The sequence below is a fragment of the Phyllobates terribilis genome, unplaced genomic scaffold, assembly GCF_046119375.1.
Source record: "Phyllobates terribilis strain yellow unplaced genomic scaffold, ASM4611937v1 Scaffold_3__8_contigs__length_932513732, whole genome shotgun sequence".
NCBI classification, from domain to species: Eukaryota; Metazoa; Chordata; class Amphibia; order Anura; family Dendrobatidae; genus Phyllobates; species Phyllobates terribilis.
The window spans coordinates 314589025-314602179 of record NW_027362763.1 but is presented as its reverse complement, the minus strand read 5'-3'; the positions used below and the strand labels follow the sequence as shown (position 1 = coordinate 314602179).

General features: G+C 42.2%; 1 protein-coding gene across 1 annotated transcript in view; it reads left to right on the top strand.

The window, feature by feature from the left end:
* The window catches only part of LOC141259291 (T-kininogen 1-like), a 162887-nt gene extending 159265 nt beyond the window's left edge, over positions 1-3622 (top strand). The window contains exon 10 of the mRNA XM_073675003.1: positions 3053-3622. Coding sequence (XP_073531104.1) covers positions 3053-3508 — 456 coding nt within the window. The 3' untranslated portion in view covers positions 3509-3622. The remainder of the gene's footprint in view (positions 1-3052) is intronic.
* Positions 3623-13155: the final 9533 nt, after the last annotated feature.

Genomic DNA, 13155 nt, shown 5'->3' with positions numbered 1-13155 from the left:
CTTCATGTGTACCTGGATTTGTGACGAGGTGTACATGAAGGTGCCTGCCACCTCGTGCCTCACCTGATTCATTAAAATGTATGTGAATCAGGTGCTTCATACTCCACCATGAGCCCTCCTCATAACCAGTGTGAAAAACACCAGTCTTGATGAATTGGGGCCCGTGTACTTGGAAATGCTGTTGGTGACATACAAATAAAGTATTTTAATCGACATGGCCAATTTTCGTTTTTGCATTTTTGTTTTTTTCATCCCCTTCTTCCAAGAAGACATATGAGAGCTTGTTTTTTGCGCAACGCGTTTTACTTTTGAATGACACCATTCATTTTACCACATAGTGTACTGGAAATTGGGAAAGAAATTAACTGCAATTCTGACATTGTTTTTTGGGAGTTGTCTAAATATTGTGTGGTAAAAATGACCAAGGCAATATGATTCTACTCATCAGAATGATTATGGTGAAACTTGTTCAGTTTTTTTATTATTTTACTGATGAAAAAAATCTAATTTGTTAAAAATATTTTTTTTAATTGTGTTGCCATTTTGCGAGGCCCGTAACGTTTTAAGTTTTCAGTCACTAGAGCTATGTGAGGGCTTATTTTTTTGCGAAGTGAGACAACATTTTTATTGATACCAGTTTGAGATAGATATGACATTTTTATAGTTTCTTACAGTATTTTTTATGGCATTATGGTGACAAAAAAAACACAATTTTGGTGTTTTGAATTTTTTCTGTTTGCGATGTTTATCAATTGGGATAATTATTTTTATATTTTGATAATCAGACTTTTCTAGTTGTAGCGATACATGTCTATTTTTTTAATACCTTTACTTTTAATGGGGAAAAAAGGGGGTGATTTGAACTTATGGTTTTTTGGGGGTTTTTTTTTAAACTTTTTTTTTTACTTTTTACTGTATTTATTAGTTCCCTTAGGGTACTTGAACCTGCGATTGTCTGATCGCATGTACTATACACTGCATAACACAGTATCGCTGCATATGTAAAAATCACAGCCTCCTTTGAAGCCCGGCCACAGGCTGAGTTTCAAGGGAACTCTGTAATGACTGGCATTGAGTTCTTTGAGAGACCCCAGCTATCATAACAACCCATCGACATCCCGCGATCATGTCACGGGGGTGCTGATGGGCACATAGAATGGCGCCCCCATAAGGCGACACGCTGTTAATGCCACTGTCAGAGTTTGACAGTGGCATTTAACAAGTTAACAGATCCACTCCACCTTTGGCTGTTAGAAGCAGGTCCTGGCTGTGTGTCACAGCCATTTTCTACCAGCTATGGGTCGGGTTCAGCCCGCTCCATACACCCTCTACTGACTTGCGCTATACATATATGGCAGATGTCAGTAAGCGGTTAAAAGGAATCTGTCAGCATTATTTTACATGTAGACGTAGTGATATGACTGTATAGTTGGTCGTCCAACTATAAAAGTTATACCTTTTTTGAAGAGATGCTATGTGCCAAGATAAATCTATCATAGCAGCCATGTGTAAATCAGGCTGGAAGTTATTTGCCTTTGGCTTCTACACGACATGACTAGCATATTGGATCTCTCCAAAAAGGATATCATTTGCATAGAGGGACAATCACCTATACAGCCATATCACTACTTTCACGTGAAATATGTGCTGACAGGTTCACTTAAAGGCTCATGAAGACGCCAGTGATTTTACTGTTATGCAAAAAATGATAAACATCAATGTATACCTCCAAGATCAAAATGAGATATAAAAAATGACTGACCGTATAATTAAAAATCACAATCACTTTATTGAACACATATGTTAAAAAACCACATACAAAAGGTAACCTCAAAAAAACAAACAAAGACCAACCTATCAGTAATGCAAGTACACATAGAAAACTACCAATGAATGTCTAGCCTGCTCAATGCTGCATGAATCATATAATGACATACATGTAGTTATGCAATATAACAGTGTACACCTTGTGCATATTGCGGTCTCTGTGTCACTGCCCCAACGCGCGTTTTATGCCTACCACTTCCTCAGGTAGTACAGTCAGTCATTTGTTATATATCATTTTGATCATGGAGGTATACATTGATGTTTATTGTTTAAAGAATTACGCCAATACTTGGATCATAGAATTTGGGACACCCTTTCTGATTTATGCAAAAAATGGTCCAAATTTCATCAGTGTTTTTGGTCAGAATCTCATCAGAGCACTCGTAAGAGAAAAACTGGTGTGTGATGGAGCGCTAAGTCTGCATTATGGTGTATGCAATACTGTTTTTCTGCTTTGGCGTGATCCATGTAATTCCTTGGGGCTTGATGCAAACAGCAGTCTGGTAAGTATCTTACGCTCATTGTTTTACATGTCTTATACTGCAGCACACATCCTCATTCTTTTAGTTATCAGCCTGTATTTTTTCTAGGCAAAGACACACTAACAATGCTGCTGTCACAATGTGTTTTGCACTGTCTTTTTGCCATATGTGTGGTGAAAACCCCGGTAATATGTGACAAATGAAAAAAGATCATTAAAACATGGTTTAATGCATTACATTGTGATTTATTGTGCCAATATAAGATAAGAAAGCAATGTGATCCAAACATTGGTTGTGTTACTATTATTTCCACATCATACCAGCATAATTGTTTGCCACAATCTCTAGACCCACGAATACCTACAAGTTAGAATTCTAGGTATTAATATATATATGTGCTAGGTACTACTATATACTGTACATGTTCTCTAGGTACTACTGTATACATGTTCTCTGTTCATTACCTGTGGGACTGCAAAGAAAAGTCGTTCTTCAAAGAATAAATGGAGAGATGGTCACAAGTGTGCACTGTTGCTCTATTCTAAAAGGCAGAAGAGTGCCAGGCTCTGGTGACTGGTGGCGGTCCTAGTGATCAGACCCTCACCAATGTAGAAATTCCCCTTTAAAGTCACTTTCAATTTTCAGGCACTGATAAGTTGGTTAATAAATTGGTTACTTGTTTTGATAGTAAAGATATAAAGTAGATGTGATAATTTATTTAAAATTTTAAACTTGTTTTCCAGTTTGGCATACGCATAGGTGGCCTGTCTCCTCTACGCATGAGTCGCAAAACTAACCAGAAAGAGAATGATGAAAGACCTAATCGACAAAGACAACATGGGCATAATAATAATAAAGGGAACAAACATGGAAAAAAAGATAGAAAAAATAAGCATACATTTCAAGACTCTTCAGAAGAAAACAGCGAAAATGAAGTTACTCAAGCTCCTCTGCAACTAACAATACCTGCCACTCAAAAGCCTGGAAATGTGGCTACTGATATTGTCCCAAGATGCCCTGGAAGAGTGTGGTACCCAAGCCTGGTTATTAGCAATCCTACAGTTAAAACATTTAGCAATCACGATCTTTTGCTTGCTATTGGTGACTCAACACCTTCCTCAGATCAAGAAAGAAAAAAGAATGAGCCTCCAGCGCCAAAACAAGTTCTACCTTTTAACGATGAAGACCTTTTAGGCTGAATTACATTAGTAACAATTCAGCCTGCAAACAACAAAAAATGTTACCTGTATTATTGCTGCCTTTATATTTTACAGGTATAGTAAAAAAATAAAATCCTGCAAATTGGAAAGAAACTTGTCAAATGTTTCTTGAGTGACATAGCACTTAATTTGCTTTGTATTAGGATCTGTTTGCATTTGTTTTGGCGAGTTTCTCGCAGGTCTAACAAAAAATGCCAGACAAATGCTGCACTATTTTGTATGGTAAAATGCCAGACAATCCACACAAAAAAATCCACAAAAAAAGCACAAAAAACCTCACCCACCACCATCTATAATTTTAAAAGGTATGCTAGGTGGTGGGTGAGGTTTTTGGTGGATTTTATGATTATCTAAATACATTTTGGAATTTTTTATCGGATCTGCCTGGTGCTGGAATTCCTCTCGTCTCTACTAATCCCGGATGCACCGCAGTCTCCCGGGAGGGACACTGACTTTAGAGGTTACGCTCATGTTTTTTTTATGTTGTATTTTGGTATAAGTCTAGCAAATTCCCATCTAGTATTTTTTAATTTATAGCATACAGAGCTCCCATTTTCACATTTCAAGAATAATAGGGGACAAATTGGGCCATGTTAATACCCTGAGAAATCAGATGACATTAAATCAGATGATTAAACAATAAGGATACTGCACAACAGAGTTAGGGAACCTTAGGTTTTCCATGACAACTTTGTAGGGTCTTGAGATCTACTTGGTATGGACAAGATCAGGGAAGAATGGTGTGTAAGTTATCAGGGGCTTTACTAAAGTTTTAAATGCCACTGTCTATAGATGGATTAAATACAGCTGCATGCAAAATACACAACTGTTACAACCAAATACTTGCGGGTGATGTCTTCTCTGATTGAAGGCATTTTTTTTTTCATTTTCTTCATTTGGCCCAGACCACTATAAACACTTTTTCCAGCCATGACTAGTCATCCGCAAAGTTTGATGACAAGTGTCCCCATTTGCAGCGCCGCATGGATAATAGTGGTGCCATATCTCCTCCTGGGCTTGCTCCTGCAAAGTCTGCTCTTGTGATCAGGAGCTGCCATATTCTTTCTGTGGGCAGCACTAGTGACTGTGAAGATGTTCAGACTAGAATCTCTGGTCGGTGCAGTTTACATCCAGCAACTGAGATGAGGTTGGCTGGGACTCAAAGTGCCATCCAGCCTGTCAGTATGGGTGAGGGTGCTGTCCATCTAGAGTAATCAGCTGCCTGTCTTGGCAAATAAGACAGCACCACACCATACTAAATTAGTTCTACTTGCCTGGTTTACATATCTAGAATTCAGCTCCTGTTGTTCTAGTGCTTTTTCCTGTTAAAGACCTTGATCCGTTCTCTGACTATTCGTCAGATTTCTGATTTTGCATATTTACAGTCCTGGTGTATTTCAGGCTTATCCCACAGTTGTTGTTTTAGTGCTTTTTCCTGTTAAAGACCCTGGCCCATTCCCCGACTACTCTTTCATCTTCTGATTTTGTACCTTCTGGTTCTCCTATTGTCACGTCAAAAAGAGATACTGCAAGAACAATACTGCAATATATAAGGCAGTGTATGTGCTGTGGCAAATTTTCTTGCTGTCCTGTCTATATTCTCCCTTTTGCTTCCTCTCCCTGCCCAGGAGATGTGGTATGATCAGACCATCTTCCTGCACGGTCAGACACAGCCATTACACAGTACACAGCAGGGGCACATTTCTAAGATTATTTCAGCACAGGAACATTTTTTAACACTTCCAATTGTGAAAAGATCTCTTAATTAAAATGTACTTTGTGGGAAAACCCCTTTAAGTGCTTCCCTCACTTTTCCTCCGACTAGCTGCTCTAAATGGCCTGCTGGAACAGGGGAATAACTCCCTTACATGTTTTCTGGACTGTCCTTTGGCTGATTCTTCCTCAGACTATGTTCTGTTCTCTAAGGCTGTCAATGAAACTCTAACTAGAACTAACGGTTACAGCAATATTAGTGCACCCCAACGACTCTTCCCACCAAGCTATTCACCTATCAACCTAGCTAAGTTAGATTACTTCCTTCCCTAACTGTTGCATGCAATTGATATTGATTCACAATGACATACCAATAAATCACTCCAATTCAGATGGAGCATGGTTTGGCACATGGAGAGGTCGGACATTTAGTGTTTAGAGACCATCCATATTAACCCCTTCACCCCACAAGCCAGTTTTCACCTTCATGACCGGGCCATTTTACAATTCTAAACAGTGTCACTTTATGTGGTAATAACTCTGGAACGCTTCCACTGATTCTGAGATTGTCTTTTCAGGACATATTGTACTTCATGATAGTGGTACAATTTGTTCGATATGACTTGCGTTTATTTGTGAAAATATTGTAAATTTGAAGAAAATGTAGCAATTTTCATACTTTTAATTCTTATGCTCTTAAACCAGAGAGTTATTTCACACAAAATAGTTAATAAATAAAATTTACCACATGTCTACTTTACATCAGCCTCATTTTCAAAACATAATTTTTTTTGTTAGGAAGTTAGAAAGGTTAAAAGTTGATCAGCGATTTCTCATTTTTCAAACAAAATTTACAAAATCATTTTTTTAGGGACCACATCACATTTAAAGTGACTTTGGAGGGCCTATGTGACATAAAATACCCAAAATGACACCATTCTAAGAACTGCACACCTCAAAACCACATTCAAGACGTTTATCAATCTTACAGGTGCCTCAAAGGAATTAAAACAATGTGGAAGGAAAAAATGAACATTTTACTTTTTTCACAAAAAAATGTACTTTAGTCCCAAATTTTTTATTTTCATAAGGGTGACAGGAAAAAAGGAACCTAAAACTTGTTGTGCAATTTCTCCTGAGTACGCCGATACCCTATTTTGGAAACTAGACCCCTCAAGGAATTTAGCTAGATGTGTGGTGAGCACCTTGAACCCCCAGGTACTTCACAGAAGTTTATAACGTAGAGCCATGAAAATAAAAAAAATAAAAATTTTCCCACAAAAATGTACCTTTAGCCCCAAATTGTTTATTTCCACAAGGTTAACAGGAAAAAAGGACCCCAAAGCTTATTGTGCAATTTCTTCTGAGTACGCCAATACCCGATATGTGGGGGAAAACTACTGTTTGGGCGCATGGCAGGGCTCAGAAGGGAAGGAGCACCGTTTGACTTTTTGAATGCAAAAATGGCTGGAATCGAGAGCGAACGCTATGTCGCGTTTGGAGAGCCCCTAATGTGTCTAAACAATGGAAATTCCCCACAACTGAAGCCATTTTGGAAACTAGACCCCGCAAGGAAATTATCTAGACTTGTGGTGAGCACCTTGAACCCACAGTTGCTTCACAGAATTTTACAACATTGAACTGTGAAAATGAAAAAAATACATTTTTCCCGCAAAAATTTTGGTTTTCCACCAAATTTTTCATTTTCACAGGGGTGTAAGGAGAAAATTAACCATACAATCTGTTGTGAAATTTCTTCTCAGTACACCGATGCCCAATATGTGGTTAAAAACTACTTTTGAGGCACAGTGCAAAGTTCAGAAGGGAAGAAGCGCCTTATTGGAGTTCAAATTTTGCTAGAATGGTTTGAGGGTGCCATGTCACATTGCCAGAGCCCCTGAGTTGCCAGAACAGCAGAAACCCGTCCATATGTGACATCATTTTACAAACCACATCTCTCAATGAATTCATCTAGGGGTGTAGTGAGCATGTACAGTTGAAACCAGAAGTTTACATACACTATATAAAAAGACACATATGCATGTTTTTCTCAATATCTGACATGAAATCAGAATAAACCTTTCCCGTTTTAGGTCAATTAGGATTACCATAATTTTTAATATTAGCCAAATGCCAGAATAATGAGAGAGAGAGAGAATATTTTAAGGCATTTTACTTACTTACTGCAAAATCAAAAGTTTACATACACTAAGATTACTATGCCTTTAAACAATTCTGGACTGCCCATATGATGATGTCATGTGTTTGGAAGCTTCTGATAAGTTTTTTGGCAACATCTGAGTTAATTAGAGACACACCTGTGTATGTATTTTAATACACACCTGAAATACTGCTTCTTTGTGTAGCATCATGGGAAAGTCTAAAGAAATCAGCCAAGATATCAGGGAGAGAATTGTGGACTTGCACAAGTCTGGCTCATCCTTGGGTAAAATTTCAAGATACCTGAAGGTGCCTCATTCATCTGTACAAACAATTATACGTAAGTACAAACAAGATGGGAATGTCCAGCCTTCATACCGCTCAGGAAGGAGACAGGTTCTGTGTCACAGTGTCACGCCAGGTGTGGGAAAGACTAGTGCAACACAGAGGGAAGAGAGAAAGGGAGCCCAGACACTAGGGAAAGGGGGGAGTGGAGACCTCCTAGTCGGGTCTAGTGTCACCCTGTCTCAACTATCGTCCCTATATTGCCTCTTCAGCAATCGCCGCACGCGTGCCTCACCCTGTCTTTCCCTGGCGTATGGCTAAGACTAGGGATGGGAGGAGATGAGCACTAGTTGATCTCCACTAAACTCTATAGACAACAAGGGTAGACAAACAGGGGGAGATTGCTTAGCTTTAGACGACTCCAAATGTGCACTCGGCCTCAAGCTCCAGAGAGGACAAAGTACTGCTCTTGCGAAGCCTTCACAAGTAGAAATGAATATAGCCGGCACCTCCCTCTCAGACACATCAGGTATTTATACACCCAGGTCAGAGAGCTAATTATCCGGAGGGAGGTAGCTGTTGGGTCCTATAGACAGCCTCTCATCTAAGAAGATATCTGTAATGCCAAATGCAGAGATCTCCTGAAACTGCAGTGCGACTGTCTATCACTTCTGACATACCCGTGACAGTACCCCCCCTGTACGAGTGGCATCCGGAAACACAGGACCAGGTTTCTCAGGAAAAGAGGTGTGGAATGAGCTAACCAATCTAGGAGCATTCTCCTCTGATGCTGAAACCCACATCCTCTCCTCTGGACCATAGCCTTACCAGTGCACAAAGTATTGTAGAGAACGATGTTGGAGACAAGAATCTACAATCCTCGAAATCTGGGACTCCAGATTACCATCAACCATTACTGGGGGTGGTGGTAGAGGTGAGGCCTCAAGAGGTTCCACATACTTTTAGAGTAAGGAACTGTGGAACACATTGTGAACTTTAAGGGCCTGAGGAAGTTCAAGACAAAACACTGCTGGGTTAATGAAGGCGGTTATTTTATAGGGACCAATAAACCTAGGTCCCAACTTCCAAGAAGGAACTTTCAATCTTATATTCCTGGTAGACAACCACACAAAGTCATTCACATTCAGGTCTGGACCTGGCAAGCGTTTTCTATCAGCCATACGTTTATACCTGTCTCTCATGATCTTTAAATTACTCAGAACACCCTGCCATACCAAGGAGAGCGACAAAGCAAACCACATTAGAGGGAACCCCGTGAAGCTTCACAATCTCATTTAGGCTGCGTGCCCACTATGCGTTTTTCAAGTGTTTTTGCAGCGGAATTTCCGCAGCGAAAATGCTTAAAAACGCCTGGTAATAGGTGCCCCATGGTCCCCGATGATAATCCGCATGTGCTGTGCATGTCCATTAATTTTGCGGACACGCAGCGTAATTGCCGCCATTGACTTGCATTGAAACGCTTGATATCCGCATCACTACATGTGCACTTGCGGATATGAAGCGATTCAATGTGCGGATGGTACCCGGGTCTGGAGAAGAGGAGACTCTCCTCCAGACCTGGGTACCATAGTACCTGCAAAAAATAGGATTTAAAATAAAAAATAAAGATTATACTTACCTTCTGATGGCCCCCGGCCTCCTCAGCGATGCATCCGGTGTGTTGGGTGACTCGCGGTGGTGTGAGGACCTGACATGACGTCATTTAGTCATGTGACAGGTCACGAGACCGTTGACGTCGCGGTCGCGTGACCTGTCACATGACTCAATGACGTCATGGCAGGTCCTTTTACACAAAAGCGAGCCGCCCAAAACACCGGACAGAGCGGAGACCGTGGGCCATCGGAAGGTAAGTATAATGTTTATTTTTTATTTTTTACCATTCTTCTTATTCTTTTTTTTAACTATTTCTTGGTCACACTATATAAATCCATGCCGGTTGCATGGATTTATATAGTGTGACCAAGTTGTCAAGCACTTTTCCAAGTGATGCTAAAATTGCTTGGAAAAGCGCTTGATAACCAGCATGCAGAAATGCATGCAAAAACGCTTGACAAATGCTTCTACCTGGCGGGAAAAATGCATGTAAAATCCACATGCGTTTTTCCTGCCAGGGAGAAGCGGAAAAAATATGCAGCATTTCTGTATCATGGGCACATAGCCTTATGAACACCTGAGCAAGTGTCTTGCCATTTGGAAGTGCAGGCAATGCAACGAAGTGAACCATTTTACTGAACAACTACCAACAAAACCACCGTTTTGCCTGCAGAAACCGGTAGGTCAGTAATAAAATCCATGGACAAGTGTGTCCATGGCCTACTAGGGATAGGTAGCGGAAGAAGAGCACCAGATGGACGAGTATGTGAAACCTTAGAATGCGTGCAAATACTACAAGCAGCTATGTGTTCAATTACATCCCGATGCAACCCAGGCCACTAAAAACAATGAGACAGGAAGTCCGCAGTTGCCTTACCACCTGGAAGACCAGCAAGCACAGAGTTATGATGTTCCTTAATAACTTTGCGGCGCAGATCAGATGGTACAAATAACTTTCCTGAAGGGTAGGAGGCAGGGGCGTCCCCCTGTGCCTCCAACACGAAATGACCACCCCTTTCTGTAATATCGGGGCAGGGTTCTCATGGTCACCACTAGTGTTGAATGAATTTATTCGGCAAATGTTCGAAAGTTTCAAATTCGTCACGAATATGGCACATTCGGATTCGTGATCGCAAAGGCAAGCAAATTTTCTTAAAATCGAAAAAGTTTGTCGAATTTGCCCCGGACCGCGAATACAGGGCAACCACGGCATTTTGAACAGTTTTGTTAGCATAGTGCAAGGGTATGATGAGCGGTGACATGTGCCAGGTGAGTGTGGGGGCTGTGGGAAGCTTAGAACATGTCAGATCAGCGGCGCACTGTTTTTTTTTTTTTCTGTGGGCGGTAACTGTAACTGAGGAAAGCGCAGCCAGCCAATCATAGCGCAGGAAGTATCTACACTGTCCAGACATAAGGGCTTCTACAATTGGCTGCAGAAATCACATGTCCTCTCAATATAAAAAGTGGCCATGTTCCCTTAGCGCCATTATATCCATGTCACTGCTGAAGAGAGACGCAGCTCAGTGTTCTCCTGTGTAATGAGAGATATTAGCTAGATAGATGGGCGCTTGTGTGGTAGTCAGATAGTGTAGATAATTCCTGGCCTGTGTACCTCTGCAACCGCTGGTGCAGCACATTTGTGGTGTTCTTGTGAAAGTACTGAGATTATGACAGAAACAGAGGGCCCATGCAATACAATAGTGCTGTGCACCGCTGGTATAGAGCTCCATGTCTCAGTATACCTTAAATCTTTTTTTGCACTTGCTAATGTGATCAAGCAAGCGCAGTGCACCTTTTCATTTAGTGGGGTTGAAATTGTGTCTGCAGAGCTTCTTATTGCAGATCACAAAATCAGTTTTTTTTTCTCTGTTGCCATTGTGATATTGAAAGCTGTGTGCACTAAAGTTTTTTTAGTGTCAGATACTATTTTAGTGGAGTTGAACTTCAGATGATTTCAGAGTAAAAAAAATTTTTTTTCTCTTGCTACGCCCAGTCCAAAAAATATTTTTTCCTGTGCCAAAAGTCATACAGTGCTATAAGCCAGCTTCTACTTCAGTGGCGGTCAAAGTCAGCGGAGACCGGAGCTGGGGAGGTACCTGGATTGTCGGAAAAATAATTAAGCACAACTGGTTTGAGGAGAGATACGTGGAAGGAGTTGGGAATCTGTAAGGTGGCCGGGAGTTTTAACTTGTAGGCTACTGGGTTGATTTGCTTGAGGACTTCAAATGGGCCGATGAACCGTGGACCCAACTTATAGGAGGGTATTTTGAGACAAACATGTTTGGAGGAGAGCCAAACCTTGTCTCCCGGACGGAATTGAGGTGGATCCAGACGTCTCTTGTCAGCATACTTCTTCATCCGCTCGGAGGATTGAAGAAGTGCGGATCTAGTGTCCTCCCAAATAGTGGAAAATTCGCTGAGCAGAGACTCCGCGGCCGGGTTGTCCACTGAAGCGGAAACGGGAAACGGAATCTGGGGATGTTGACCGTAGACCACAAAGAACGGGGACTTGGAAGAAGATTAGCTCTCATGGTTGTTGCAGGAGAACTCGGCCCATGGTAGGAGCTCCACCCAATCAGTATGGTGAGCGTTGACGAAGTGCCGGAGGTAACTGGTAAGGATATGGTTGATACGCTCCACTTGGCCATTGGACTGCGGATGGTAAGCGGAGGAGAGATCCAGGGTGACATCCAGCAGCTTACACGTAGCTCTCCAGAAGTGAACTGGACCCCTCGATCAGACACAATGTGGAGGGGTAGGCCATGGAGATGAAAGATGTGATGGATGAAGTCCTTAGCCAGCACAGATGCAGACGGGAGACCAGGCAGAGGGATGAAGTGAGCCATTTTAGAAAAGCGGTCAGCGACCACCCAAATGATCGTACAACCAGCAGAAACAGGGAGATCCGTAATAAAGTCCATAGCAATGTGTTGCCACGGGGCAGCAGGTACAGGAAGAGGCAGGAGACGGCCGGCAGGAAGATGTCTGGGAACCTTGTTGCGGGCACAGGACGAACAGGCTGTGACGAAGTCTACCACATCCTGGCGCAGGGTAGGCCACCAGTAATGCCGGGTAATGAGCAGGAAGGTCTTCTTCTGGCCAGCATGGCCGGCTAGTTTGGATGAATGACCCCAGAGAAGAACCTTTTTACAATCCGGAACCGCTACAAACGTCTTACCTGGTGGGAGACGAGACAGATCCAAGGGGGCCACATTCATCACTTTGGAGGGATTGATGATATGCATAGGCTCCTCCTCTTGATCGGAAGACAGGAAGGATCGGGACAAGGCGTCTGCTTTAACGTTCTTGTCCGCCGGGCGGTAATGTAGGGTAAAGTTAAAGCGGGCGAAGAACAAAGACCACCAGGCCTGACGCAGATTGAGGCTTTGGGCGTTCTGAAGATAAGCCAAGTTTTTGTGGTCATTATAGATGACCACCGGGTGCAGAGTCCCCTCGAGCAGGTAACGCCACTCCTCCAGCGCCAATTTGATGGCTAGCAGTTCTCGGTCTCCTATGGAGTAGTTGCGCTCAGATGAGGAGAAGAGCTTGGAGAAGAAGCCGCAGGTTACAATTCCTCGGATGGAAAGTTCTGGGTGAGCACCGCTCCGGCTCCGGAAGAGGAAGCATCAACCTCCAGAAAGAATTGTTTGCTGTTATCCGGACGGTGCAGCAGAGGGGCAGAAGAGAAGGCTTGTTTTAAAGAGAGGAAGGCCTCCTCCGCTTCGGACGGCCATTCTTTAGGATTTGCTCCCTTTCGGGTGAGCGCAGAGATGGGAGCAGTCCGGGAACAGAAATGTGGGATGAAGAGAAGGTAATAGTTGGCGAAGCCCAGGAATCGCTGAATCGCCTTCAAC